Genomic DNA, 25021 nt, shown 5'->3' on the forward strand with positions numbered 1-25021 from the left:
AGAAGCTGGAGATGCTGGCACTGAGAGGGGATGGGATGCAGAGCTCCCAAACAGCAGCCCAACCCACAGTGCTAGGATGCTTGCCTGAATCATGTTTATTATTATAGAAGAACTGAGAGGCAGAAAACAGATACTGTGTCTACAACAACTAAAAGAAAAAAAACAAATGAGACACACAAGATTATCAGGTAACATGTACAATGCACAGAAGTATTGTCTGACTAGCAGGCAAACACAGGAAGGAATCTGAAAAATAGTATGTTTTTCTGAAGAAAGCATGTTCAGAAGAGGAGTGATAAACCGGACTTAATCCTTGCATGTTAAAGAATTAAATTTCTGAAACTTAAATTCTAAGAGTAGCACTGTAAGAACACTAGATAAAGAATCAAAGAAAATAATTTCCCAAATCAAACAATTAAATTTAATTACACAGAGGCCCTATCACATTCAGAAAAAATAATATTCTCAAAGTAACTCAGAAAATACGGAGCAAAGATAACTAACAACAGGCACACACACGCATGCATGGGCACACTCACGCCACCCCACCACAATCTTGGTGTATTCTAAGTAAGTTTTTCCCATGGAGAAACCACAGATCCCCATGTGTGTATGTGGACCTGTGCACAGATGGAGGAGGAGTGCTACCAGAGGACTCAGGCTGAGCAGCAAGGCCATAGACGATGGTGTGTGTCACAAAGGATTACTCCCCCCAGCTCTCTGCACTGAACAGTCAGCACTAAACGAGGAAACACTTACCAACAGCCTAACAGCCACCACTCTACTGGATTTTGAGCATTACACAGACAGGTTGTCTATTCTGGGAACTTATACATGTTTAGGAATTGAGAATTTCCGTAGATTTTCATGTGTTTATAATTACCATACTATAAGCTAAAATAGGAATTGTAAAAATGCACCCAAAACCCAAAAGCATATTACATTAGCTGCCAGAGATGACTCATCACTGTCATACAGCGTGTTTATTACTAATTCATTGCCATTTAGCTCCAGATAAACCTTTCATAAGCTGATCTGTGATAAGAGAATTGGCTTTAAGCATTTTTCCTTTTCAGCTGGCACCATACATACATACATACACCGAGTCAGTAGCAGGTGTTACAGGGACACTGGAGGGGACACTTCCCTTTCTGCTTCTCATGTGCATCTGCTTGTTTTTCTCCCTGCTACTACATGGTTGACAGTGAAGTTTGGTAGATATGGAAGCATTAACCCACACAGCACCAGCAGAGATAGATTCCCAGTGCGTCTTCCAGCTACCCCAGCAGGCAGCTTTGAAAGTCTGACTGCTGCAACAGTGAGTCCTGTGTGCCAGTTCTGGCTATGCTCTCTTGCCCTAATACATTCCAAAGCGTACTTTCCATTTACTAGGGCTACCTACCAGTCCTCACTACAGAGGGTACTATTCAAAAGGTATGACCGGGCCTGGCACAGTAGCCTAGTGACTAAAGTCCTCATCTGGCATGCACTGGTTCATGTCCTGGCTGCTCTACTTCCCATCCAGCTCCCTGCTCACGCCCTGGGAAAGCAGTCAAGGACGGCCCAAAGCCTTGGGACCTTGTACCCAAGTGGGAGACCCAGAAACTGCTTCTGGTTCAAGATCAGCTCAGCTCCAGTCACTGCAGCCACTTGGGGAGTGAATCAGCAACGGAAGATCTTTCTCTCTTCTTTCTCTCCTTCTCTCTGTATATTTGCCATCCCCAAAAAATAAACCTTAAAAGAAAAAAAAAAAAACCCTATGGACAGGGTATCCAGCAAACTTTTCAAGTGAGCTACCATCAGACCTTCTCCAGTAAAGTCTAAATCCTAGCCTTAGGGAGGGGGCTCCCTGCCAAAGTATATCCTTTCCCAATATTCTTTCCCTTGGCCTAGAACATGGTTTATGTAATTGTCTTCAGCCTTTTTATAACTCATCCCATTTTAGTTAATCCTTTATACTACAGTTTCTCTGTTCAAATTATTACGTGATTCCTACCTCCTGCATGAACAAAAATCCATATGGCCTCTCAGGTACAAATGCGTTAGTTGAAGACTTAAAGCAAAAAGAGTAGATGGTGTATTAGTACAGTAAGTGTTCTGACCCTGCAGACTCCGTGCAAATGCCTCAGCAATCCTCCAAAGTCCCAGACTATCTAGAGCACTACTGACAGAGACTCTTCCTTCGTCTTAATTCTTTTACTTTATATTCTGTTTGTACATATCCTGCCATATACAAAAGATTATTTTACTGCTTCATAGTATTCCACTCCATGTCTCTTCTTTCCCTGGCTTACCACTGAAGGACATTACACTGTGCAGTCTGTATGCCTAGTGCTGTGATCATCATTCACTCACATTGGTGACTGCACGTACACATTTCTGTACTGTTGGACAACAGGAAATATATAAATAGTTTCAGCAGATTCTGAGGAATTGTTTTCTATAACATGTAATACTTTATAACTACCCTACATATTCAAAAAGAACTGGTATCTTGTTTCATTAGATGACTTGGTGGGGGCAGGAGATAAGTTCTATAAGCTTTCATACAAGTATAAACTGATAGAATCACCAAATTTGGGAATCAGAGCAGTTGCTTCTCCCTAATATATCTCCCTCATACCATCCTTTTACAGTCACAATTTGCCTCCACACTGAACCTCTGGCAACTAAAATCTGTTCTCCATTACACCAGTTGCAACTTTTCCAAAATGGCATATAAAAAAAAAATAGCATACAGTATTTACTTCTGAGTGGCTTATTTCACTTAATACATTATATTTGAAAAGGCAAACAAACCAAAACCAAAACCAAACAACAAAACAGTACATCTAAAATAATTTGGAAAATGAAAAATAAAGCTAGAGAAAATATAGTACCAAATACTATGTCTACCAATAGCTTGCTACTAAAAATTGCTGAATAGTGTTCAACTGTTTATACCAGTTTGTTTATCCATTCACATACAAAGTACTTCTAAGTTTTTTGGCCTTAGAGTAGGGTGCTACATTTATACATAGATCTTTGTGTGAACATGTTTTCATTTCTCTGGGATAAATACACAAGTGTGGGTTTGCTGGATTATATAACTATAAAAAGTTGACAAATTCTGCCAGAAAAATAGTATTTAGTGCTGCTCTCCCCTAGAAATATACAAGAACTCTGGACTGTTCTGCATCTTTGTTAGCACTTCATACTGCCAATATTTTTATTTCAAGCATTTAAATAGGCATAGAGTATTAACTCATTATGGTTTTACTGTGCACCTCCCCAAGGACTAACATCTTTTTTGGTGTTCATAAAAACACAGGCAGTGATTCCTTAAAAGGGCGGTGCCATGATCTCATCTCCCATGGGGTTCTGCTTCTTTTAAACATTATTTTATTTTTATTGCAAAGGCAGAGTTCAGAGAGGTAGACACACACAAGTCTTAACACGAGTACTGATCATGACAAACCACATATAAGTTACAGTAAGCTGTATGTTTATACTACCTATACATTCTGGATATATTCTTGGATATCTGATTTACGAATGTCTTTTCTCAGTCTGTAAATTGTCATGCCATTCTCTTTACCTCAGAGAAAAAAGTTTTAAAACTCAATATGCTCAATTTATCTATTTTTTCTTTTATGTAATTATGCTTCTGGTATCATGTATATATTCTCTTTCGGGCTTTGAGTATTTTCTCCTAAATTTTATAAACTTATAGATTTTAAATTCAGACCTATGATCCAATTCTGAGTTAAATTTTATGTAACACAACATTTAGGTAGATATTTAAGCTTTTGCGTATGCATAGCTAGTAGTCCCAATATCATTTGTTAAAAAAATAATATTTTCTTTACTGAATGGTTATTTTTACATATTTGTAAAAAATAAAACTTGCATTTGTAGCGATCTATTTCTGAACATTATTCTTTCTGTTCTACTCATCTATGTACCTCTTTGCTAACACACACTCTAGATTACTGTAGCATTACAGATAAACTGGGTATTACATTTTCCCTAGCTTTACTTTTTAATTTCTTTGCCTTTCCAAACAATTTTTAAAGCATTTCTCTGGAGTTCTTGAATGTGATTACAAAAATTCTGCCAATCATTTGGGAGGGAACTGCTATCTTTAGGCTGGCTCTCCTACTGTCCCTGGAAAGCTAGGGCTTTGGTTCCCTGCCCTGCTGTATATGCCTCTCAGGATTCTCTTCTGTTCTAGGCCTAGTGGGAAAGAAAGAAAAGCAATAGTGATCCCACCCTGCCTGGGAAACTGTCAGAAGACAATTCCCATCATTCAGAGTTTAGCAGCAAGTACAGGCTCTGCTCCCATCACTGCACTTCCTTGGTGATACTGCCTGGGGGCTTGCTAGAAATGAAGAGGAAAAGAGGGGGAAAAAAAGAAAAAAGAAAGACAGGAGCTCTCCTTCACTAACACTTTGTTTCTTGGATCAGAAAAAAGGAGATTCTCTTGAGGTTCTTTTTTTCTTGCACCCAGCATATAGTACTGAATAAGAGGTGGTGAATTGGACACTTTCCTTGCTTTTTCTAATCTTAGGGGAAGTTTTCAATCTTTCATCACTAAGTATGTAAATCTGACTATGTCAAAATTAAATATTTTGTGCTTTAAAGGTGCTATTAAGGTATATGAAAAAAGAAGCCACAAACTGGGAGAAAATTTTTCAAATTATGTGTTTGACACAGGATTTTTATCCAAATTATACAAAGAATTCATATTTCAGCAATAAGGAAGAGAAATAACCCAACTAAAGATGGAAAAACAATTGAGGCATTTTTATACAAAATGCACACGTAGCCAATAATGTATGAAAAGACTGTCAACACCACTGTTAAGGAAATTCAAATTAAAAATCACAATTTGAGACGTCACTTCATATCCAGTACAAATGCCATAATAAATATGACACTCACTAGGGTTACCTGAACCACTTTTTGTATTTTAAATTTGATAATATTTGTGTAGTTTATTCAGGAAATTTAAGAAGCTTGTCTAAATAAATAAATAAATAAATAAATAAATAAATAAGAGCTGTTCCCTCGTTTCTCACTTCCCATAACTGAACTACTTTCAGTTCTTTCACCTTTCAGTTAAAATTCTAAGTACTGCACTTTAAGTATACTTCCTGACTTTTCCCTTATTTCTATGTATGACCAGACTACAACAGGATATGAGGATTTGATTATTTCACTCCTACTCCCATCCCAATTTCCTAGCTTCTCATTCTCTTAATCCCATAAACTAGATTATATACCATTTAATGTCTATAATTAGGATTATGTAAAATGCTATCCAGTTTATATTTTATGAATATTTTTCCTTTTCTACATAACATTTCCCTACTACTTCACCTAGATAATTTTAGTTCCTTCTGTATAGTTTTCTATGTACTTGCAATCAAGTTCAAAAACCAAGAGAATATGTCCTATTAAATTAGAGGACACAGTCAGGTTTTTCAAACTTCCATGGTGAGCTGATGCTAATAACAAGATAACAAGATCAACTTACACACTGGAGTGCAGGTGGAGTTGACGGACGTTCCTGGTTTTTTAAACAATGACTGAACATACAAATGGGTTCATTATGTCCCTATGTACATCACTAAGTAAAATTTGCTAGCATAACAAAAACTTGTGATGAATAATTTCAGATGTGGAAAATTCTCTGCACAGTCTAAGTTAGCTTGAGTGTTAGCCTTAGTGACTCAGAGGTGTTTCCTGGAAACACATTATTAACGTTTGCTTAGGACAGTGTTGACCTCAGCACAACGAGGCTGGCCAGAAACCTAACAATTCAGGAACACAGAGAAGGCACTTGATATTTACAACAGATATTATTTGAAAAGTACTAGTCCCATTCTAATTATACTAACTCTATCAAGGCACCAAGCTAAAAAGGTCCTGCCATTTTATCAGGCTCCTTGGACTATATCAAGAGGTTTAGATGCATACTCCCAATTCTTCTTATAACTACAAATGAAACCTATAACTTTTGACACAATCTCTGTTACTTGTCAATCATCCAAATATATGACATATATGTATATGTCATTTATTTATGTCAAAGACTAAAGTATAGAAGAAATGCAAAAAAAGAAAAGGCTTTTAAAGAAGTTTCCCTATCAAGGTGAATATGCATGTATGTCTAATCCTCTTCTCTGTGTTCATTTAAACTAATTTTCAATGTATTATTTACCACTCACTAAATCTAGCCTGTTGCTAGTATGTACCAAAAGCAATTAAATATTTCAAAAGATGTCTGGCTACCAGCCAGCTAGGTGTTTGGCAATGCTAGAAAATTTCTGCTCTGTGTGTTCTCATTCATATAAAATCAACTAAGATGTAACCATAAGAGCAATGCCAAAGCACAGTAGTTAAGATCACACACTGTCACTGAAATCCAAGTTCAAACAGGTCACCTTGTTAACCACATGAAGGAACTTCAAAAACATTCAGGGAAAATTCACATTATCTTTCAATTTCATTTCCATGAATTTCTGAAACTCTCATACTCTTACAAATATTCAAAGTGCAAATTTCTTTATCTATAAACTTAACATATTACTATTACTTTGTTCAACTGTTTAAATGCATATTGTGTCATAATGAATATTTAATACATTGTGTTGCTATTTCTTAAATATCTGAGATTAATTATACAGAATGGATCTGCGATACTGGAGGACTTGGAATTTGTCTCAAACCTTCTTCCTTAAAAATCACACATCACAGTTATTAGTGATTGTTTTCCTAATTCTTAACTCTGCGATAGTGTTATCCTTCCTTGCAATTTCCTTCAGGAAATGTGTCTTTACAGACACCACAGACAGTCAAGGTTCTCAGTAGATACAGGATGAAACACAGCCAGCTACACTCCCAGTTAAGCCAGGCCTTAGAACATGCAAACACCTCGGGATATAAAGAGGTGGTTAAAAAAAAAAAAGTTATACTCTAGGAGCTATCCATACTATTTCTCTCTTTTTTTGTCCTCAAAGATTGATTTATTTATTTTTATTAGAAAGGCAGATACACTAAGAGAAGGAAATACAGAGAGAAATTATCTTCCATCCACTGGTTAACTCCCCAAGTGGCCACAAAGGCCAGAGCTGAGCCGATCCCAAGACAGGAGCCAGGAGCTTCTTCCCAGTCTCCCATGCAGGTGCAGGGGTCCAAGGCTTTTGTCTGTCCTTGACTGCTTTCCCAGGCCACAAACAGGGAGCTGGATGGAAACAGGGCTGCAAGGATACAAACTGGCACCCATATGAGATCCTGGTGCATGCAAGGCAAAGACTTTAGCCACGAGAGTACTGCACTGTGCCCACTATTTTTCCTTAATATTTGTCTTAAGACCACATGAGTACATATTTGTTCAGTTTGGTATAGGGATATATAAATGTTACTTCTGATTTAATAATTTGCTTTTGTTCCACTTTGCAAATCAAAAAACAAGTGGACTAGGGCTCTTGTATGCCACCTGTGACACAGGCAACCCATACTGGAGGGCCAATTTGAGTACCAGGTACTCCACTCCTGATCACTTTCTTAATGATCCTGAGAAAGAAGTGGAAGATCGCTTAAGTTTTTGGGAACTTATACCCAAATAATAAATCTGCATGGAGTTCCTTGCTCATGGCTTCAGCTTGGTGAAGCTCCAGCCCTTGCAGACGTTTGAGGATTCAAACAGTGGCTAGAAGGGCTTTTCTCCAGCTCTTCTCTTGCTCACTATGCCTTGTAAATAAACAAATCTATATTAAAAACAAACAAAAAGCAGTCAGTAGAAAAAGAGTAAAGATGGAAAAGTCCATTTGGCATCAAATCTCCCAGGAATTGGACTGGGAGACAGTGGTTACTCCTTTATATCCCAGGTGTCAGGAAATACTGACAGCATTCACAAATCTTGCCACCCATCCTTGTTATATTCTTATTTTACAGAGGTATAGAAAAGTCAAGTAACCTATTCAAAGCCACATAGCCACAAAATGACAGAACAGCCTTTGTCACTATTAAGATACTCATCTACAGACAACTCAAAAAGGAACAGAGGAAAAGAACAAAAAACAAACAAACAAAAAACCCAAGACTCTCCCTCTGGAGGTTCCATTACCTGCATTCAGATACTTTCATCCCACAAACTGGAGGGAATGGTGAAGCAGCAACACTCGAGGTTACGGCTAGGAGTGTCCGGAACTGCACATCAGCTCCAAAGTACATTACTGTGCCCTGAGCACATAAAGATAAACCCTTGAAGAGATGCCCGAGTCTTACTACTGAAGGAATAAAACTAAAACGTACAGTTGCTAAACCAGGAGAGGGAAAAACACGAATCCTAAAACTATCAGCTGAAAGTGTACATTAACAAAGAACAAAGGGAGTGATGGGAATGAAAATCAGTAATGAGAAAACAAACTTTTAGGTCAAACTTCATGAAATTGGGTTGTTTTTCTTTGGTTTCTTTTTTTTTAACAGTGTCATGACTTTTTGGAATCCTTATCTTTCTAAGTATATTGAAATATTTATAAATGATACAGCTTTGCTTCAAGCTGGAGACTATGCTTCTAATATTACTTGGTTTATACGAACCCACTGAGAACAGATGTGTGGCAGCAGTTCAACATTTCAAGACTTATCATATCTAAAAATATGCTTATTAATCTGTGTACTTAGTTTTGCTAAATATAAAATTTTGGGTTGTTAATTATTCCTATGTAGAATTTTGCTCCTCTGATTCTAAAGTCTTTTGAGAAGTGTCAAGATGTTTGGATTAATAACCTTTTGTGACCTGCTTTTTTCTTCTGAAATATCTTTAACAAGTTTTTTGTTGTTGTTGTCAGTGGGAGGGGGCATCCTCACTGCTTGGAAACTGACACCGTCTCCCAGGAGATGCCAATCAACTAAAAAAATGTGTTGAATTGTTTTAGTCTGAAAATGTATGCAGTTGTGGAAAATTTTGTGGACAAACTCCCAGTTTTTTAGCTACCATTTTTTTTGAACTTCCTATTATTTAAACATTGGACCTTCTGACTGTTGCTTCAATTTTCACATGCTTATAGAAGATTTTTCTCCCAATCTATTACAGTTTTTTTGGTAATTATTTTTGAATTTCTAGGGCTCTCTTTGGCTCTCTGAGTGTATCTTGTGAATCATACCCTATTCTCGTTTTTCAGTGGTAGTGTTTTCTGTTTTGCTGAGAATATTCATCATTTCTTTTTATATTTTCCTTTTCCTAATCAGTCTTTGATTCTTCCCACTTCCCCTTTGTTCCAGCTGTCTTTGTTTTGTCATGTATGAGGATCCCCTGTGATTTCTAGTATTCCTTGGGTTTTATGTTTACTATTAAGAATGAAAAACCAAGCTAGCATTATGTGGGACATTAGGTTAAGTCTGTGCCAACAAACTGGTTCAGTCCCGCACCTCGGCTAATCTAGTTCCCTGCTAATATGCCTGGGCAAGCAGAGGAAGATGTCAAAACTCCTGGACCCTTGCAATCACATGGGAAACCCACTTAAAAACGTGAAGTTTTTGGCTCCTGGTTTCTGCAATTTGAAGAATGAAACAATAAACTCACTATTTCTTTGTCTCTGTCTCTGCCGTTCTGTGTCACTCTACCTTTCAAATAAAATAAATGTTTTTTTTTAAAAAGGAAGACTATAAGGCCCAGCATGGTAGCTTAGTGGCTAAAGTCCTCGCTTTGCATGTGCCAGAATGCCATATGGGTGCCTGTTCTAATCCTGGCCCCACTTCCCATCCGTTCCCTGCTTGTGGCCTGGGAAAGCAGTCGAGGAAGACCCAAAGACTTGGGATCCTGCACCCAAGTGGGAGATCGGGAAGAGGCTCCTGACTCCTGGCTCCTGATTGGCTCAGCTCTGACCACTGCAGCTACTTGGGGAGTAAACCAGCAGATGGATGATCTTACTCTCTGTCTCTTCTCTGCAAATCTGCCTTTCCAATAAAAATAAATAAGTTCTTTTTAAAAAGAGAAGGCTATATAGCTGAATATGAGCATGGATTTGTAAATGGGACTTATGCACAAGGGGACAATCCTGGGCTATTAAGTTGGAGAATCTCCAATGTCAACTTGTGTAGGACTCTCACAAATTCCCCCACCCTGCCACTATAGATGGTCCATTTATCTTTCTTCTTCTCTATAACAAATCCAATTTTGCTGAGAAAATTCTTCTTACTTCTTTCCTGGAAAAGAAAAGCCTTAGGGGAGCCAAATACGGCAAGGTAGGTGAGGGTGCTCAGTAGCTAGACTACACCGGCTCATTTAATCTACCTGCCAGGTACACAGTCCCTGTGCTCTAGAAACTGGCCTACCTGTCTACTAGTGTAGATACCTTTTATTATCTTTTTCACATCGAGCAACTCAACCTGTTACACTGCAGTGAAATATAAATGTTTTCTGGAAGAATAATTGGCAGCACCATACAAAATGACATAAATCCATCATCTATTTGTTTCCTCAGTACATACTAAATAAAAACAAATTTTAAGAACAGAAGCTTTTAAAACCAAAAGTCATGTCCAAGAATGTCATACAGCTTTAATCATAATAATCAAAATGTGGAAATAACCCAAATGTGTATAAAATAGAGTAATGTTCACAAATCAAATCACTATAATTCAGTGAAAAAGAATGAACTTCTGACAAATGCAACAACAAAAAACTACAAGAAACAACAGTACTCGATGTATCCACAGATGCTTTGGAATTGTACCATAAAACCCAAAATTTTTTAAAAATGTAATCTTGCAGAAAAAGATTTCACAAAGACACAAGACCAACCTATGTTTAGAGAGATCAAAGCAATAGCTGTCTCTGAGAGTGAAAGAAACGACTGGAAAGAAAAACTACAAAACTTCCAGGAGCATGGAGATGCTCCATATCTTGATTTGGATGATGTATACAAATGTTAAAATTTATCAAGCTATATACTTCAACTATTTCAAGCCACACAGTTGGAACGTTTCTGTAAAAACTTAAACATATCAGCATTTTGGAAGTAATGAAGCTTAAAATTCCCAACTAACCCATCAAAAACATTATTATTTACTAACATCTTTATGTGCAGTTCTAATGATCTTATTTATTGTACCAGCATTATTTCTTAACAGTTAACTATTAATTTAGTAATAATGCCATTCACTCTAAGAACAATCAGCACTGTATTACAGTTTACTGAGAACTCAGCACGTATCTTCAAATATAGTCAGTGCCATAACAGCTACTTACCCTTCTAGTCTAACATCTGGCAGAGATCTGTTGAGTGCAATCATTTCACTTGCCATTAAATTGAACTGATTTATTTTAAACATTTCTTTCATCTTCTCTTGGTCTTCCTTAGGAATGACGACTGGCTTTCCCATTTCTCCAGGACCTTCATGAGGCTTTTGGACTGTCTCTAGAACTAATAACAAGGAAACACAACTAGTACTTGTTTCATAACATGGTTCTGTTTTATCAGATTTGAGTTTAAACTGTGTCCTCAACAATGAGAACCATCTCCAAGCCACCCTCTCCCATCCTAATGTATTAACACCTCCAGGGAACTGACTGATTTTTCACTTTTACAGTTATATTCTAACTCCCAAACTTTTTTCACTTTGCACCATTCACTTGAACTACCGCATACAACTGGCCTGCCCTTCTCAAAAATTGCCACATTAACCTCCATGACACAAAGTCTTGTTATTTCTGTGGTCTCCCAGAGCCCAACTTTCTTTTTCCAAAGCCAAAAATTTTACCTGGTTTTCCAAATCCATGACTTAACAGACCTGCCTCAGCTACCCTCCAGTACTTTTTCCTCTGACAGCCAGCCACTCATGACCTTCTGTCATGGCATTTGTCCCAGGAATACAACTTTTAAACATAAATCCTGCCTAATATTTGTCAACCAAGCTCCTCAAACAAAGTTGGCAGAAAGTTTTAAAAATTCAACATGTAGAATAAAAACAAATACTGAAGTACAATGTCAAAGATATGCTTTCAAAACCTTGGATTATGAAACTATGACTCATTTACACATACATGTCCCTAAAAGTAAAAAGCAATCAACAGATTTTGGGGTTGGCAATTCAGGGATCAGTAAGAAGCAGATCTGTGGAGGTGAAAATGACTGTCGGTGGGTGACACAGAGATAACCCAAAGTAACTGGGAGTCATATGGTGGCCCTGACACAAATGCTTTTGTTGCTTATGCCCTGTCTCAGCATCAGATGGTACTTTAAACCAAAGTTAAAACAAATGTTTCCCGCTTTCTGCTTTTTAAATTACTAGTTTCAAACACCATCTATAAATATGTGCTTTGCTGGGGGTGGAGAGAAGATGCTGAATTTGATTAAGGCTCTGGATTTAATCACCAACTTGTAGGAAATGCAGGTGACACAGTAAACATCAAAGGATGTAAATCCTAATTCTGGGACACTGGAAAGGAACAACGCAACTTCATATTCTTCGACAGCAGAAAAGGGAAGCCATTACACAAAACTAGCCCTGAGTTGACAACTCGGGAAGACACATGATGAGAAAGTGGGAATTTCATTTTCTATTCCCTGTACTTTTGTTTACATTTGAAAATCTACACAAAAAGGCCTAAAGGAGAGTTTAAAAAAAATCCTGCTATAGGGCCGACACTGTGGCACAGTAGGTAAATGCAGATGCAGGCTGTTTAATTTCCAATCCAGCTCTCTCATGCACCTGAGACAGCAGTACAGCAGGGCCCACGCAGCTGGGAGACAGGAAAGAAGTCGCTGGCTCCTGAAAAGCCCAACTTTGGCCACTTAGTACAATTCTGCCCTTCAAATGAACAAACCAATCTTTCAAATAATGTATTGCTGTAAGTACTCCAAGGTATCAACTTGATTGCTTCTGTCTCTACCAATATCTCTAACCACTTTCCAAATAAAAATAAATTAATACATAAATAAACAAACTTGACTGTTATTGCTTAAGACTACGTGAGCAGAAACTCAAAGCCTTGCCGTGGCACTACTGGCTTTGAGATCTTAGAGAACCAGACAAAACAAGCTTGTTTCTGCAAGGTTTTACAAATTTGACCACCTGGTACTTCTAAAACTCTACTTAAGTCCCATGGTAGTTATTACTCTAATCTAGTGTTACACATAGCTGCATTTAATATTGTCATTAATCAAATGTTACATGATTGCAACATGACTACACCACCATACTCTAAGAAATTGTGAAACCTAAAGAATTAAATGGATCTATAAATAAGTTTTCCTTGGCTAAGAAGCTTGGATAAAATGTATGTGGTTAGTGAATATATTTTTGTTACCAATGCATATTCAAAATTGGAAAGCAACTAACAAAAACATGGCAGGCATTAATTTTCCATTAACTTTCCTTAACAATCTTTCATATGAGGGAACTTCACGAAAATGAAATTGTATGACAAGTTTATTTTGGTGTTAAAATCGAAATCCATGTGTGGATTTTTCTATAACATGTATTTTCATGAACTTTTGAAAAGTTTTTTTTTTTTGGTTTTTTTTTGAAAGGCAGTTTTTGCAGAGAGGAGATAGAGGTCCTCCTCTCTGCTTCACTCTCCAAATGACTATAATGGTGAGAGTATAGCTGATCTGAAACCAGGATTCAGAGACTCTTCCGGGACTCCCACCTGAGTGCAGGGTCCCACGGCTTTGGAGCATCTTCTGCTGCTTTGATAGGCCATAAACAGAGTTGGATCTCGAGTGGAGCAACTGGGACAGGAACCAGCTACCATATGTATGCCAGCATCACAGGACTGAGGATTAGCCTACTGTGCCACCATGCTGGCCCTTTCATGGATTTTTAAAAACACCTCTTTGCATGGACTTCCAAACTTTTATGACACCAAAATAACTTTATCTTTTAATTTCATTTTCCATGAACTTTTTGAAGCACTTCCCCGGTAAAATCTTGTTTTAAAGCTAACTGAAAGGAGGTTTGGATGCTATCTCAAGAACTGAGAAAAAATTTGTTTGCATAAAATTCTACATGCAGATCATTTTAAAGAATCAAATCAACTTTGACAAAGAAATTATATGTGTTCCAAAGTATTTAGAACAAAAATATTTTAGTGTATGCTTCAATTACACTTGTTTTGCAACAAAAGTACCAAAAACACTGGATGTACTTCGAAAACCTACAAATACTATTAACATATTCATGATATACATATGATCATATTTAATTCTCTAATTTGAAATGTTTAATGTTTCTCAAATTCCTGGGTCATAAGCCACACCCACTTTATTTCATGGGAATACAATCTAACTCTGGCAACAGAAGATTTTGCTATTTTATACAGGGTATAATTACAATAAAATAAAAAAATAAATTCAAAATATAAAATGAATGAAATAAGAGAACTGTTTAAAAAATAAAATAGGGCCTCAGCATGGTAGTCTAGAGGCCAAAGTCCTCGCCTTGCGAGTGCAGGGATCCCACATGGGCGCCAGTTCATGTCCCGGCCACCCCACTTCCCATCCAACTCCCTGCTTGTGGCCTGGGAAAGAGGTCGAAGACAGCCCATAGCCTTGGGACCCTGCATCCACATGGAGACCTGGAAGAAGCTCCTGACTTCCGGCTTGGGATTGGCTCAGCTTCAGCTGTTGCAGCTCACTTGGGGAGTGAATCAACGGACAGAAGATCTTCCTCTGTATATATTTGACTTTCCAATAAAAATAAACAAATCTTTAAAAAAAAAAAAAGAAAGAAAACAAATCCTTTTGAAATCACTGAAGACTTGAAACAGGCATGTAAGGATTCTGAAAAAATGTTTAAGAATGTCAATGATAATCTTTACCAGCATTATCATAAAGAATTCTAATACATGCTACTGAAACCTAGGATACCTTTACTCAAAATATAAAGCACAGAATTTGGTAAAATTCACCAATCCCCAGTAAACTCTCCAGATGTACTGCAGCAATATAGTGCGAGTGGGACATGAACAACCTTAGGGTTCCAATGCAACTTTGAACACTCAGTAACCACTGCACTGACAGCAAAGAACATGTTTCCCTTCAGGCTGTCACCCCTTTGGTATTTACTAACATTCTGGCTCCTCGCTCAGTTCTTCTTTTCCAGGCTAATCCCTGAACACCCAACAACCACAAGCATTACAAAGTTCTGCATCATCTTGCTCATAACACACAGACCAAAGCTTTAACTGAAATCCAGCTCTCCTCCAAAAGCCCACGGCCATTACCTTTCCTTGGAGAACTCCTCTTATCTCTGTATGCAATGACAGCATTTACAGCTCCACATTATTTTTCAGACTTTTTTTTCCTACTTACTACAAAACCTACTCCTTTTCTTTGAAGTTCATGTCACTAGTGGTTTTCAAAACCATGTTAACCTTAGAATCCTCTTTGAGGATAATCCTTTTCATATGGCTTTGATGTTACACTATTTCATGCACTGAGACTTTGCTCTTTAAAGTATTGCTCCTTTCTCTCCCTATCTTAAACCTCTTCCCCCAAACAGCAAATATATACATCCAAAAAAAAAAAAAAAAACAAACCAACAACTTGGGCTCTATTGCTTTCTTTTAACTAATCGTACTAGCTGATTTTCTTCGCCAAAGCTCTCTGAGGTTCTAGTTCTCAGTTCTACTTCTCCACTGACACATCAATTCCTCTGCTTTGACAGTTTACTACTCCATGAAATGGCACATATTGGGATCAACAGAAATCCCATTAATGTATCAGAAATATTCCATCTTCATCTTGGACAGACTCTATGAGCAAATTTCACCCTTGGAGTTGTGCTCCCTTCAGCTTCTCCTACTGGGTTAGCCGAGAAACCTTCTCTTCCTTTACAAATCCTCCAGGCCCGTCAAGCCATTCATCCAACCCTCCACGTGCTCCCTGACAGCCTCCTGTGTGTTCAGGACGTAACCTACCACCTACATTCTGCACCTCACCCAGTCTCTGCGGCAGAACACCCACCCCCAGGACCTCAAAAGTCAAAGTTCCAAATTCAACTCCATTCATTCACCCTCTCATCAAGGCTGCTCTTCTTCTAACCCCTAATTCGTATTAATTCAGTCAGGGAGACCTAACAATCACCTTAAAACTGTTCTCACTTTCAAATTCCATGGCTCCCAGGTTATGTAAATTCCAGTATTTAAATACTTCCGAGAGTTTCTTTCCCTCTAGTGTCATTCCGGCATGAACGACAGACAAGTACTTGTCTAAACTTCTACAACACCTCAAACGAGGCAGTGCTACCTATCTTAGGTTCTTCCAGTCAAACAGCTACAGAACCAAAGCTTTCTCCTAAAGTCCAGTTTCCACCAGCTGACTTAAACTCCTTCATTCAAAATCCGTCAAGGGGCAGTTACTTCCAGTGCTGCCTATGTTTTCCTGACAGAGGTTATTTAGCTAGGACCAGAAAATAATGAGTACCTTTCACACACAACACCAACATTTTCAGCCATGTGCCAGTGCCATGAGCATTAATAAAATACATTCGAAAACTTTGCTAGACTCTTAGAAAAAAAATCTGTCATGGGGACATGCCCACTGCCCACAGGATGAAGTTCAAAATCCTCAGCTTGTTGTAGGATTCTGTGGCATTCTGCCATCTCCCAGAGTTTTATCCTATGTGCTTATCTTTCATTCTCCGATCCATCAAGTCTATTTTTGCTCTTATTTATCTTGTACATACTGCTTTCCTTTGCCGGGACCCTCTTCATCTGTCCATCACACCCAATAAACACAAGCTCACCCCGATATTTCCTTTCTGCAGCTTCTCTAAGGCCCCAAGACTCTCACTAAATGTCCACTCACATACAACTCTAGAGCAATATTCATTACACTGATATTTTACAATTATTTTTCTCTTCCATTATATTAGGAAGGTATAAATTTTGTTATTGTTGTTGTAGTTGTTTTTTCATTGAATAACTAGCACACTGGTCAGCACACATCACTATTTTAAGAATATTTACATGCTATGAGGTCTTCTCTTCCTTGCTTTCAAAGTTTTGAATTTCAGACAGAACACCATCAGCTCCCACTATAAATAGCAATGAATAAATATACAATAAGGAGAAGGAATATCAGGATTTCTTCTGGAAGAACAGTAAGACCGGCCCACTGATTTAGGTGTAGGCAGACAGCACAGCTCAAGCAAGTTAAAAAATGTTTCGTAGTCCCAGCACAGTGGCCTAGCAGCCAGTCTTCACCTTGAACGCGCCGGAATCCCACATGGGCACCAGTTCTAATCCCGGAAGCCCCGCTTCCCATCCAGCTCTCTGCTTGTGGCCTGGGAAAGCAGTCGGGGACAGCCCAAAGCCTTGGGACACTGCACCTGCATGGGAGACCTGGAAGAAGCTCCTGGCTCCTGGCTTTGGATCAGCCTAGCTCCACCCGTGTGGTACTTGGGGAGTAAATCATCGGACAGAAGATCTTTCTCTCTCTCTCTCCTCCTCTCTCTATATACCTGACTTTGCATAAAAAATAAATCAATCTTTAAAACAAAGTTTTGCTCTCCAACAAAGTTAAATACCTGAGCTGTGAAGCAAATATGCAAATTAGCTGGTTGACATTCAATAAAAATAAATTTCATTAAGAATTAGAAAGTAAAAATTAAAAAGTTGAAGGTCAGCCTAGGTGTTACTAACATCTAGTAGTAGCAACTGAGCCTACTTTTAGACAAATTTCCCAAGAAGAAATAAACTAGTAAAATAAAACGACCTATTAAAATTACACTTGAGTCTGGAGTTGCAGTGCAGCAAGTTGGGCTACCATCTGTGACACTGGCATCCAGTGACAGAGTGCTGTTCTGCTTCCAACCCGGTCTTCTGCTACTGTCCTTCAGAGGACAGAGGATGGGTCCCTGTCACCCACGAGTGAAACCAGCAGTAAGGCATTTTCTCTACACAATTTAGACAGTTCAACCATGATACTTCTAACATTGTTTGGTAGCACAAAGTAACCTGAATAAATTTCATGTTTAGTATGGCTACAAATGTATTCAGCAATTCAATATATGATACTTTAATATTTTTAGTTGTTGGAAGAACCCACCAGAGACTCTTACAAATACGATTATATATACAAAGCTGGGATTTCTAGTAATCCATAAAATTAAAATTTATATTATCCAAATTTAAAACTGATATCTTTATCAAAACACTTGTTATTGCAGAATATCACTCACCATCTCCAGCAGGAAGTCCTCTCTCCTTTTTCTCATCACATTTGTTGCATTCACTGAAGTAAAGCAGCAGGAACATATCCAAGAGTACCCAAATCAAGGAGGTGGCCAAGACCACCTTGCAGTATGCAAATTTTCTCATGGCACTTTAAATCAAATGTAAAATTTTAAAATATATATATATATATAAATATACAAAGATCATGAAAATTATTCCAATCCAGTTTCATCAGAAATCACATTCATATCCTATAGAGAGAAAAAAAGATTAACTTAGAAATTTGCAAGCTAGAAAATCAATTATAGGATTAATACTATGAATTTAGTTCATATGAATTAATTCCTCAATATGAAAATTCACAACCATAAAAATAATTCCTATAAAACAGTATCTAATAGCATAATGGGTAAAGGATACAAATACACTGCACATATAAATAACAAACAAGTAGGAAAACATCTGATTCTTTATAATTAAAAATAAAAATAAAAACAATAGTGAACTATTTAATATCATCAAACATGTGGACCTTAAATACTTTTCCATTTAACTGTCACATTACAATGCTAAAGCAAAACTAGCAATTATAGGAGTCTCAACAATTGGTAACTCCCTGTCTATTCTGCATATTCACATTCAGTTACCAGACACAAAGAATTCTCCCATGTGTCAAATGCGCTTTGCATTTTGGCTATTGTAACACTCAAGTATGCCATTTAGTTATATATATTAGAAACAGCAAGTCATAATAAAAAAATTATTTTTGACAGTTTCATTTAAGACAGCATAACTGAATCAAAGGTAAATTACAATAAGTAAAAATAACAAAAATTTATTGTTTCTAAATTTATTGATCATGTTAAGAAAACAAGAAAGCCAGGTACAGGTCCTTTAAAAATTAAAGACTGGGAACAACACAATGGATCAACAGATTATCCTCCACTTGCAAGCACAAGCATCCCAAAAGGACTCCATTTCAAGTCCCAGCTACTGCATGTCCCATTGTTTCCTTCTTGCACCTGGGAAAACAGTGGAGGACAGCCCAAATCTTTGGGACCCTGCACCTATGTGGGAGAACCAGAAGATGTTCATGGCTCCATGCCACTGTGGCCATTTGAGAAGTGAACCAGCAGATGGATGATCTTTCTGTCTTTCCTTCTCTCTGTAAATCTCCCTTTAATTAAAAATATATATACTACATGTTTGCCTTAATTTAAGATATGATGTTATGTATAACATGTTATGTTATGTATGTTATATGTTGTGTATAAACTAAAATTGAAATGTCAATGAGGTGGTTACAGAATGTGGTTAAGAGCTCGCATTTATTTTTAACATATTGGTTACTCATTACTATGTCAATTAATTCTATAATGATGTAAATTTTTGCTGATGGTATGTTGGAGCTTTTAATTGATCGGGATGATACTCTGCCGGCTCTGTCTTCAAACCAGAGAGGGTCTACCTAAGAAGCCATTGAACTTGACTGGACAATAAGATGCTGGACTCTATTTTTGGTATATGCTTGCAATGAGGGAATCTCAACTGAACTTGAACTGTGGTTATGCAACAAGGTGGAGGAATCCACCACGGGGGAAGGGTTTGGGAAGGGGTGGGGAGAATCCCAGTACCTATGAAACTGTGTCACATAATACAATGTAATTAATGAATAAATTTTAAAAAATAAATAAATGAAAGAGAAATATATATATATGTATATAAATCTTTAAAAAATCAAAAATTAAAAGAATTCAGCGTGGTAGTCTAGTGGCTAACACCCTCGTCTTGCCAGTATCCAAAATGGGCGCTGGTCCTAATCCCGGCAGCCCCACTTCCCATCCAGCTCCCTGCTTGTGGCCTGGGAAAACAGTTGAGACGGTCCAAAGCCTTGGGACCCTGCACCCGCGTGGGAAATCCAGAAGAAGTTCCTGGCTCCTAGGTTCGGATTTGCTCAGCTCTGGTCATTGTGGCCTACTTGGGAGTGAACCAGTAAATGGAAGATGTTTCTCTTTCTCCTTTTCTCTGTAAATCTGACTTTCCAATAAAAACACTTCCTGTGTGCAGCACATCAAGGGCACAGCTTCACCTTCCATGTGCTGCTGCTCTCAAATCCTTCTTTTCCTGGTCACAGCAAAAGCTCTCTACCATGGAAATTATGTTCTTCATACTTAAGCAAAAAAATATGAAATACCTCACAACAGAATCATCTCCAAGACAGCATCACCACATCAATGCTACTACCTGTCCTTTCTTAGTGTTTCACTCTCCACTGTCGTATCAAATACTAATTTAGAGCAAAACTTGTGTTAACTGTAAATACCAACAGGCAGGCACTTTAACAGTATTATAGAACCTAGAAAAGCACATGGCATAAGGCAGAAGAGTCTGTAATTATTTTTTTAGTCAATGAAAATGCCAGAAAACAATTCCATGTGAGAGTAAGAAAGGTAATTAAAATGAATTCATTTTGAAGTTGTGTTTAAAGATAGGGTAAAAATATCCGATTAAAGATGCAGATCATATTGAAAATGAAAAGGTAACAAGTAAGCAAAAACAGAATCAAATCTGAAAAAGGAGAAAGAAATTCAAACAAAAAGCGAAACTTAAAATGAAAAACTAAACATATAGAGTACATACAATGAAATGATAGAAAAAAACACTAATGTTTCAGTTGTTAAAATTAAGATTTAAAGATGGGGTAGGCATTTGGCCTAATGGTTAAAGACACCTACATCCCAGACCATGGTGCCTGGGTTCAAGTTTAATTTCAAGTTCCAGCTTCCTGCTAGTGTGCACACTGAGGGACAGTGGTATAGGTTTTAGTTGGGCTTCTGCCCATGTGGCTTCCATCCCCACGATGTTGCAGGCCACAAGTCTCCCTTCAGTAAATAAAAATTTAGAAAATATTTTTAATTAAGAAAAAACAACTTTCAGATGTATCCACTGAAAGACAAATTATCAAGCCTGGTGTTGTGGTGTAGAAAGTTAAGTTACTGCCTACAACACTCACAGCCCATATAAGTATCAGTTTGAGTCCCAGCTGCTCTATTTCTGATGCAGTTCCCTGTTAATATGCTTAGCAAACCAGAAATATATGGCCCTGTACCCATGTGGGAAACCTATATGAAGTTCCTGGGTCCTGGCTTCGGTCTGGTCAGCTGTGGCCCTTGTGGTCATCTGTGATGTGAAACCAGTGGATAGATCTCTCCCTCCTTCTCTATCTCCCTCTTTCTCCTTTCTCTGTAACTCTGTCACTTACACAAATTTTTTAAAGAAAGATAAATTATCACATTTTAATATTTTAAAAATAAAATCTATACACTATTTACAACACATATACCAAAAACAAAGATTAAAACGGAAAACAAAGGGGTCAGTGTTGTGACACAGCACTTCAAGCCACCATCCCATATGGGTGACAGCTGATGTCCCAGGTGTTCCAGTTCCAATCTAGTTTCTTGCTAACGGCATGGGAAAGGCAGCAGAAAATGGTCCTTATGTCTAGGCATGAGCCACCCACATAGGAGACACGGATAAAGCTCCTGGCTCCGGCCTGGCCCACGACTGCCCAGTGTAACCATCTGGAAAGTGAACCAATAGTTTATATACAACACCTGCAAATATCAATTGTAATCTCTGGATAAAGTACAAGAACTATATTAAGACACTGGAGAAACTGAGAATTCACCCCATGAGAAAGGGAACTATATACACACTAGACAAGACATGCCTTATGTATCCTCTTGCCTGAGGACAGATGCCAGTCTACACTGGGCAGAGTGGCTGAACCTCAAAAAGGAAGTCACAATTACTGGCTTGAGGCATCAACAGACAGGTTTGGAGCTGGCAGAGAAAGTGGAAATGAGGGGGATTTATGGCTTAAGCAGAATTTGCTCTCCAAATTCAAGGAGACACTTAAAATTCTATGTTTATAGTTAACAGATTAACATTAATGGTCAGCAGATTAGAGCAGAAGCTTGATCCAATTATGTTATGCAAAGGTGAGCAGGGCATCTGAGAAGCAACTAGATTGGACAGGACTATGTTGGTGCAGCCCATGGTCAAAGAGGAGACCACACACAGGGGGGTAGCAGAAGATCCTACTCCCTGTGTGTGTCTGCTTCCTGGCTTGCCTTCTGATTGTTCTTCCTACACATGCTCTGTTTCCGGCTTTCATGACAACAAACAAATGAGATTACTCCATCTTGGTCTGTGAACCTCAAGCCATGAGCCAAATGAACCTGCTTTATATGTAGCTTCTCTCCAGTATTTTAAAATAATGAAGAGTTCATTACTATCGGGAGAAAACCCCAGAAAGGCAAAATCTCAATATATGTAAACTCCATCACAACCCTTAGCTGACCCCTAAGTTGTATAACACCAAAGAAATTCAAGAGGCACTAAAGAGAAGCAACAGTCACGTGGCTGAATGCATTAAGCAAAAATATCACCTACCCCATGCAGAAGAAAAACAGTTTGGAGTTTAAATGCAGTCAGTTGGTTATCTGCTAGAACAATAAAGTATCAACAATCTACAGAAGACAGAAGGTCACAAAAACATGATAGCCACAATATACAATAAAACACACACACACACACACACACACACACCAGGCAGAATACAAAACCACAAAGTCTGAAATGGAAAATCCCCTTAAGGTGTTTAACAGCAGGTAATGGACAACAGAATGTATGGTCAGTGAACTTCAAGTGAGTTCAATGGTCCAGTGTGGTGGTGTAATGTGCTTGAGCCCCTAGACCCAGACAGGAGATCCAGATAAAATTCCTGGTTCCTGCCTTTGGCCTGGTGCAGCTCCAACTATTGTGTCCATTTGGGGAATGAACCAAAGAGCTCCCTCTCCCTGTAACTGTGCCTTTCAAATAAATACATCTTTAAAAAAAAAACCTATGATTCATAAAGGAAATGCACAATGATAGAAAACCCAAGAAAATAAAGACAATTAGAACAAATGATAACTTTTAGCAAGGTTACTAGATTAAAGAACAATAAAAAATTAAAACTGTTAAGACCTTTAAAAATTAACAGGGATCAGCAAAGTGGCATATCATGTTAAGCCGCAACCCCTGATGCAGGCATCCTATACAGGCATTGGTTAGTCTCAGCGGTTCCACTCCTGACCCAGCTTCCTGCTAACACACCTGAGAAAGCAAGGCTCACAACCTGGGTTCCATCAGTCCTTGACTGATGGCTACAACTGCGGCGTCAAACAGGTAGAGGGAACAGAATTCTGTCCTTCCTCCTCCTCTCTTTGCCTTTAACCCCCATCTCTGTCTCTGTCTCTTTTGTAACTGACTCTCAAAACATAATTTAATCAAATGAAAGTTTTTTTTTTTTTAAAGATAGCATGCTTATTGTGGAAGGTTTGTTACAGTAAAGACAAATTCTCTCAGTATTAACATGTGCACTTTTTAGTTCTAATTCTGGACATAATTTTTCCAGAATTTTACAGAGGATCCTAAAATCACATATTGAATAAAGCCAAGGAATCCATTATAATTTTGAATCCCATATGAGAGCTGTTTCATGTCCTGGCTGCTCCAATTCCTATCCAGCTCCGTCCCAGCCTCGGAAAAGAACAGAAGAGGGCTCAAGCCTTGGGACTCTGCACCCACGTGGGAGACCAGAAGCAGCTCCTGTTTCTTGGCTTCAGATTGGTTCAGCTCAGGCCACTGTAGCTATCTGGGTGTGACCAAGCAGATGGAAGGTACATTTCCCTGTCTTTCCTTCTCTGTAAAATCTGCCTTTCAGATAAATAAACATAAATCTTCAAAAATGATAAACCAAAGACTGGCAAATAACATCTGCATGATAAATAATGAAGAATACTATCAGTGTATGCTAAAAACCATCAGCAAATCAAAATAAACATCACTACACAAAATGTTTAAGTATCCTGAAGGGCCAATGTTGTGGCACAACATTCTAAACCATGTCTGTGACATTAGGAGCACCAATTCAAGTTCTGACTGTTCTACTTTCAATCCAACTCCCTTGTTATGTGCCTGGGAAAGCAGAAAGGATGGCCTAAGTACTAGGGCCCTTGCCACTATGTGAGAGACCCAGAAGGAGTTCCAGGCTCCTGGCTTAAGCCCTGGCGAAGCCCCAGGCCCAACCACTGTAGCATATGGCAAGTGAACTCGGAAAAGAAAGATTCCTTTTTATATTTCTCCCTCTCTTTGTCATTATAATTTTCAAAACATATAGTATGTATACATATTTGTGTGCACACACATACACCTTTTAAAAAGTGACAGGCAAGGAATCAAAACTGCCCATTTCTATAAAAATATGCTAAATCTCACCAGTAATCAGGAAAATAAATTCTACCTTTAGACTGGTAAGAACACAAGGAATGGTAAGTGGTCTTTCTACATTCGGCCTTGCTGATTTTTCTGTGAATGGCTATTCTCTGCTCACTCTCTCAACTGGATTTTCCCCGCAATCTCAAGCTGTCTCTGCCTTGACAAAAGACAAATTGTTTCTAGGGCATGACATTTCAAGTGCCATTTCTTGAGATTTTCTGTGAAGGCAACTCTGCTTTCTGTTCTCAACAACAATAAACCAAACACAATTAGGTTGTTACTTACTTAACAATCTCACAAAAAGCTAACAAGCAAACTGCTGGAAAAAGTCAGAAATAACTACTTAATTCATAATAATAACTTAAAATATTTCCTCTGCATTAATTTTAAATCCTATCTAATTTTCAAAATTGCATTCTACTAAAGGCTCAAAACACTCAGAAATACAGGTGAGTTGCCATATGATACCATTATTACTAACAAAAATGTTGACTCAAAAATAACTTAAAAAAAATTTTT

General features: G+C 38.0%; 1 protein-coding gene across 2 annotated transcripts in view; it reads right to left on the minus strand.

Moving 5' to 3' along the window:
* The window catches only part of GALNT1 (polypeptide N-acetylgalactosaminyltransferase 1), a 91505-nt gene that overhangs the window by 43506 nt on the left and 22978 nt on the right, over positions 1-25021 (minus strand). Inside the window, exons 2-3 of one of the 2 annotated variants that reach the window (XM_058677167.1) lie at positions 18181-18426; positions 11243-11417 (exon numbers count right to left, since the gene is read on the minus strand). In XM_058677167.1, the coding sequence (XP_058533150.1) occupies positions 11243-11417; positions 18181-18319 (314 nt within the window). In that variant the 5' untranslated portion in view covers positions 18320-18426. Of the gene's footprint in view, positions 1-11242; positions 11418-18180; positions 18428-25021 lie in introns of those variants that run through there. The other variant, XM_058677168.1, reaches the window with a different exon arrangement.

The sequence above is a fragment of the Ochotona princeps genome, chromosome 18 (genome assembly GCF_030435755.1).
Source record: "Ochotona princeps isolate mOchPri1 chromosome 18, mOchPri1.hap1, whole genome shotgun sequence".
NCBI lineage: Eukaryota > Metazoa > Chordata > Mammalia > Lagomorpha > Ochotonidae > Ochotona > Ochotona princeps.